This window comes from Penaeus vannamei, chromosome 32 (assembly GCF_042767895.1).
Source record: "Penaeus vannamei isolate JL-2024 chromosome 32, ASM4276789v1, whole genome shotgun sequence".
Taxonomy (NCBI): domain Eukaryota; kingdom Metazoa; phylum Arthropoda; class Malacostraca; order Decapoda; family Penaeidae; genus Penaeus; species Penaeus vannamei.
Window position 1 is genome coordinate 15,163,705 of NC_091580.1, and position 6,942 is coordinate 15,170,646.

At 39.2% G+C, this 6,942-nt stretch overlaps 1 protein-coding gene across 1 annotated transcript; it reads left to right on the forward strand.

The window, feature by feature from the left end:
- The first annotated feature begins 1,524 nt into the window (after positions 1 to 1,524).
- Positions 1,525 to 5,125, forward strand: LOC138867827 (uncharacterized). The gene is made up of 5 exons (XM_070144641.1): positions 1,525 to 1,632; positions 1,717 to 1,733; positions 1,860 to 1,983; positions 2,182 to 5,020; positions 5,112 to 5,125. Exons 1-5 carry the CDS (start codon positions 1,525 to 1,527, stop codon positions 5,123 to 5,125), a joined length of 3,102 nt encoding a protein of 1,033 aa, XP_070000742.1.
- Positions 5,126 to 6,942: the final 1,817 nt, after the last annotated feature.

A 6,942-nucleotide genomic window follows, 5' to 3' on the forward strand; every position in this document is an offset into this window, starting at 1 on the left:
ACGTCTTTGTTATATCTTACCCTACAACATTCATGTGAAACATGCTTTGATCCACCAGTTATTTCATTCTTGCCAACCGAAAATCCCTTCGCCCGGTTCAGGGAAATAATTCTCTTGCTGAAATTATTCCTTTTTTGCCTCTCTCTTCGCCTTCAGTCTCGCTTCCCAACGCCCTTCCTTCTTGCCTCGTCTATATCCGCGGTCTTTTCCCTCAGGACCTGTTGATCTCCTGTTTGCCCTAAGGAAAACTTTGTCTTCCCTCACGCCTCCTTTCTGTCGCTTCATCATGCTAATGTCTTCATTGCTGTTTTCCAAAGATGCCACAGGAAACTATTTTTCCCCTATATAGCACAGGAAGACGTCATGAATTTCAATTGATTATCATATAAGTCATGGATGAGCATGTCTCTCTCTCTTTCTTTCTCAATCTTTCTCCCTCTCTCTCTCTCTCTCTCTCTCTCTCTCTCTCTCTCTCTCTCTCTCTCTCTCTCTCTCTCTCTCTCTCTCTCTCTCTCTCTCTCTCTCTCTCTCTTTCTCTCTTTCTTTCTCTTCCTGTCAGGTTTGCTCACTTTCGTGGTCTTGGCGTATCAAAAGGATAACAAAGGTTTTATTTCACAAATGGTAAACTAGCAACTATAAAATGTGAGATTTTTCAGTGACAGCGATTGTCAAAATCCATTCACAGACACACACACATATATATGTATATGTGTGTGTGTGTGTATTCATACATACATGTATATACATATACATACATACATATATATATTGTTCCTGTTGTAGTGTGTGTATGTGTGTGTGTGTGTGTGTGTGTGTGTGTGTGTGTGTGTGTGTGTGTGTGTGTGTGTGTGTGTGTGTGTGTGTGTGTGTGTGCATACACACACACACACACACACACACACACACACACACACACACACACACACACACACACACACACACACACACATATATAAATATATATATATATATATATATATATATATATATATATATATATATATATTATTGTCCATGGATTGGTCTAATATTCATTCTTATTGATTTTATGTAACCTGTGTGTATACATAATTATTATAATTAAAAATAAAAAGGTTATTTGAGTTTTAAAAGAAATATGTAAGCATCTCCCTTTTGTTTACACGAACGCCCTGAGGCAAAAACGAAGCTATGTCAGGGATCACGCTAAGTAAGCGTGCCTTTTCACCCTCACCTGCCGTAGAGCACGGTGCTCACCTGCATTCTCGTGAGTCCTGAAACTTCCGTTAGCAGGAACTTTATTTTTTTTTTGTATACTCATACAATCATATTTGTATTGTAAATATTGAAATAGTATTCATTTTTGCATCTCTTTCAGATTTTATTGTATCTTGCAACATGAGAACGAGCTACGAATGAAACAGAGTCGCTGTAACAGCGCCCACTCTCAGGTCTAAACAAGACAATTGGCCGTTTTCTACAATTCATATAAAGGGAGTGACCACCATAGAAAACGTAGTTTCTTTTGTTTAAATTTGTAAATACATGACCATTCATGAAAATCTGTTTATTTTACCCAACCTTGATATTGTTAAAGAAAATGAAGGATCAAAGAAGTGGAGATTGTTAAAAGAACCTACCACAAGTGGCGCAGTGAGTAGGATCCTCATTTTATTTAGTAATATTGAGGTGGATTTACGGATTTACAGTGTTTTATGTTTCTGTCGTATCTTACAGATTGTACCATCCTTTCTGTACGTCTTTAGATTTCCATAAGGATGATGTCCTGTGAACTGTTTGGTGAGTCATGTAAACTCGGGCTTTCGTGAAAAGGGAGATGCAGGTGAGGTGAAAACTGATTTGTTTAATTTGCTTTGTAGTGACAGTGTACCTGAAATTGTGTATGGATCAATCAGGTTTTTCATTGTGTATGGTGCCTACAAGCAGATAACTTGGAAGCTGTATTTCGCTTCAGATTTGTGTTCAGGTTTTATGGGCCAGCTGGTGATGATTAATAAGCGCTGGTTCCGCTGACTTGGCGATCGACTGTCGATCTTATATCGAAGTCGTGGGTAGTCTAGTGGAAGTATAGTACTTTCATGTCTCTTGAAAGTTTTGAATGATTTTCAAGTGTTGACTTGCCTTCAGCTTTCAACGAGTTTAGTTTAATATTGATTTCTGCTAATTATATCACTAATTCAGAAAATGTCATTATTAGAAATTTTAGAAAAGGCTCAATCACTCGGTTTGAGTGGAGATCTTGCTCACGAGCTGATTGAAAAACAGCATCAGGCTGAGAGGGAAGAGCGCGCTGCCGAGCGAGAGGTTAAGAAAATGGAATTAGAGTTTGCTGAAGCTGAGAAGCGACGAGCACATGAACTCGAACTCGCTAAAATCCAGTCAGGGCCTAATGGTAACCATAGTAATCCTCATGCTCCTATGTTTGAAGGACTCAGACTGCCTACTTTTGCTGACGGGCAGGACGACCTAGATAGCTATTTGCAGCGGTTTGAACGTTTGGCCGAGTTACACGGGTGGAAGGTTGAAGATTACCATGTTTACCTGGGTACTTGTTTGCGGGGTCAGGCACTTAAGGTTTACATGTCTCTGCCAGATGACATCATTAAAGATTATTCTCGCCTAAAGGAAGCTTTATTAAGGGCCTATTCTGTAGACGCAGATTCTTATCGCCGTAAATTTCGGGAGAGCAGATGCAAAGATAAGGAGACGTATGTCCAGTTGGTAATTAGAATGGAGCAGTACCTCGATCGATGGGTAACAATGAGTAATGTTGAAAAGAAGTATGATATTTTGTTTGATTTTCTGGTCAGGGAACAACTATTGAATAACTGCGGTTCTGATCTACGTGTATTTCTGAAGGAGAGAGGCTGTGAAACTGCAGTGGAAATGGCAGAAGCCGCCGATAGGTACCGTAGTGCCCACGGATATCGCGTAAGTAAATTTTCAAGATCAGTGTCAAAACAACCTACACTACCTGTTGAAAGTGAAATTCAGTGCCATGGATGTGGAAAGTCGGGTCATATCAGGCCTAACTGCCCTAACAACCCAAAGAATTTTAAACCTAAGAATGAATCAAAAGTAAATTTTGTTTTCCAATCTGAAGTCAAACCTCAGAATACAGTGATTGATGCTAAGGGAACATTATTTGATACACCAGCAGAAATATTACTTGACACGGGATGTTCTTCCATGATCGTGAACGAGAAGTTGGTGCCTTCAAGATTCAAATTAGGGTCTTTAGTCAAAGTATATGATTATCTTGGCATACCAAATTCCTTCCCTAAAGTAAGATGCTTTATCAAAAGTAAATTTTTCACAGGATGGATCAATGCAATTGCAGCACCAATTAAATTTGCAGATGTATTAATCGGACTCGTTCCAGGTGTGAAACTACCTGGCGAGCGCGATTCTTCCTCGTCCGATTATGAGGCCAGTAAAGACACCGCCCCTGACTCTAACTATCCGCAAAGTAACTCTACCACACGCGCTGTTACCGAGGTAAAGGATGTTCAGTTTGAGCGCGACGGATCTCATGACCCTATCCTTCCCACAATTGCTATGGCTGTGAAAACTCGTTCATCTGAGTCAAAATCTGCTATAACATTAGCCTGTCCTGAGTTCTTAGATCTAAACATTACTAAAATTAATCTAAAAGATGAACAACAAAACTGCCAAAGTCTAAAATCCATAAGGGACAAAGTTAAAAGCGGCGAAAATGTAAAAGTAAAATCTAGAACTGTGAAATATGAACTTGTTAAGGATCTCATCTATAGGGTATGTTTAAAAAGTAAACATGATTATGAAATCGGAAGCAAGCAACTGGTGATTCCCGAAAAGTATCGGATTCACGTACTGAATCTCGCTCACGATTCCCTTACAGCTGGTCATTTCTCGCACCGAAAGACGAGCTATAAAGTATTTTCGAAGTTTTTCTGGCCTGGCGCAGGCGCTCAGATTAAAAGGTATTGTCGATCATGCCCGACTTGTCAGAAATTTTCATCTAAAGGAAGTGTGAAACGAGTACCGATGAAAAACCTCCCCATAATTTCGGAACCATTCTCACGAGTGGCTATAGACTTAGTGGGTCCTTTTACACCTGCGTCTGAAAGAGGAAATAAGTATGTCCTCACTCTAATAGACTATGCAACTAGGTACCCCGAAGCCGTTGCCTTGAAAAATATTGACACGATAACAGTGGCTGAAAGTTTAGTGGAAATATTCTCGAGAGTCGGTATACCGAGGGAAATCTTATCAGATCGAGGGTCTCAATTCAAGTCTGATCTGATGAGTGAAATTCATAGATTACTTTCAGTAAAAGCCTTGTACACGAGTCCCTACCACGCCTCGTGTAACGGTGCAGTTGAAAGATTAAATGGGGTATTAAAATCAATGATTAAAAAGCTTTGTGCCGATCATCTGAGAGCCTGGGATCGCTTTATACCCGCTGCACTGTTCGCATATCGGGAGATTCCTAATGACAGCCTCAAGTTTTCCCCCTTTGAACTGCTCTATGGCAGACAAGTTCGCGGTCCTTTAACAATTCTACACGAACTATGGACAAACGATAGCATAGATAGTGAAGTCAAAACTACGTACCAATACGTTTTAGATCTTCGCTCGCGTTTAGAAGAGACTGCTAGATTAGCGTCAGAGCAAGCTGAAATAAGCAGCCGTAATTATAAAGCATATTATGACCTCAAAGCTAAGCCTCGTAAATTAAACACAGGTGATGATGTATTGGTGTTATTGCCTTCAAGCAGTAACAAATTAGTTATGCAGTGGCTTGGTCCTTATTCCGTAGTTGAATGCAAAGGGAATGGTGTTGACTATGTTATTAGAGTTCGCGGTAAGAATAAGCTGTTTCACATAAACATGTTAAAGAAGTATTTCCGTCGCGATGGCCTTGAAAGAAAAGGGGAAACTGTTCAAGTTTGTGTAGTTGAAGATGAGGATAACTGTAACAACAATTGTAAACCTGTTTATTTTGAAACTGATAGTGATAACAATATCAACATGGGAAGTGAATTATCTGAAAGTCAGGTTGATGATTTAAAAGTGATTTTAAAGGAATTCTCTGACGTATTGACTGATAAGCCTGGCTTAACTGACAGTATTGAACATGTGATTCATATGAACACTGATAAGCCGGTGCGTCAGAAACCGTACCCGATCCCAAACAGTCTAGTGAAAGAATTCAATAAGGAAGTGGATAAGATGTTCGAAATGAATATAATTGAACCCTCAACCTCTCCGTACTGTTCACCCGTTGTCATGGTGAAGAAGAGTGATGGAACCTGGAGAGTGTGCATTGACTTTAGAGGCATAAATGATGCTAGTGAATTTGACGCAGAACCTATGCCAACTACTGACTCAGCTTTGGGAAATTTTGTCAGTGATATATATTTCAGTGAAATCGATCTTTGCCGTGGATACTGGCAAATACCACTGTCTAATGAATCGAAAATATATACCGCATTTGCAACCCACAGAGGTCTTATGATGTTCAGAGTAATGCCTTTTGGTCTTAAAACAGCGTGTGCCACCTTCATTAGGCTTATGAGGAAAGTGTTGTTAGGTCTTGCAAATACTGACTGCTACTTTGACAATATTGTTGTACATAATACTAATTGGTCTGATCACCTACAGGACCTGAAAGATCTTCTGTTGAGACTGCGCATGCATGGGTTGACTGCCAGCGTCAGTAAGTGTTTTTGGGGGTTCTCCAAAATCAAATATCTAGGCGTCTTATTGGGTAATAATTGCATAACGCCTCTTGAAGATAAAATAAATGCAATTCAATTAATGCCTTTACCTGTAAATAAAAAACAGTTAAGATCTTTCATTGGTACGGTTGGTTATTACCGTAAAATTTGTAAAGAATTTTGCTAGTATTGCTGCACCCTTGAATGACCTGCTAAAGAAGCATAGCAGTAATAAATTGCAATGGAGTGATGACAAAAATGAGTGCTTCAATAAATTAAAACTTTCTTTAGTGTCAAAACCAATCTTGTGTTTACCTGATGAATCTAAGACATTTTATCTTAGAAGTGATGCCTCCGATCTTGGACTCGGAGCTGTATTATTGCAGGATGTAGATGGAGTGAAAATGCCAATTGCATATGCTAGCAGAAAATTGCTAGACAGGGAGAAAAACTATGCTACTATTGAGAAGGAGTGTCTAAGTATTGTATGGGCCGTTCATAAGTTCAAGTTGTTTTTGTATGGAAAGGAATTCATTATCCAGACGGATCAAAGGCCTCTTGTTTATTTGAGAAACATGAAAAATACTAACGGCAGACTGATGCGTTGGGCACTCGCACTCCAGTGTTACACATACAGCAATGACTACATAAAGGGTAGCGAAAATGTTGGCGCGGATGTACTCAGCCGCTGTCCTCTCAATGAATGAATTAGTCCAATCATAAAGAGTAAAATTATTAATTTTATCTTAAATGGGGGGTATTGTCCATGGATTGGTCTAATATTCATTCTTATTGATTTTATGTAACCTGTGTGTATACATAATTATTATAATTAAAAATAAAAAGGTTATTTGAGTTTTAAAAGAAATATGTAAGCATCTCCCTTTTGTTTACACGAACGCCCTGAGGCAAAAACGAAGCTATGTCAGGGATCACGCTAAGTAAGCGTGCCTTTTCACCCTCACCTGCCGTAGAGCACGGTGCTCACCTGCATTCTCGTGAGTCCTGAAACTTCCGTTAGCAGGAACTTTATTTTTTTTTTGTATACTCATACAATCATATTTGTATTGTAAATATTGAAATAGTATTCATTTTTGCATCTCTTTCAGTTTTTATTGTATCTTGCAACATGAGAACGAGCTACGAATGAAACAGAATCGCTGTAACAGCGCCCACTCTCAGGTCTAAACAAGACAATTGGCCGTTTTCTACAATTCATATAAAGGGAGTGACCACCATA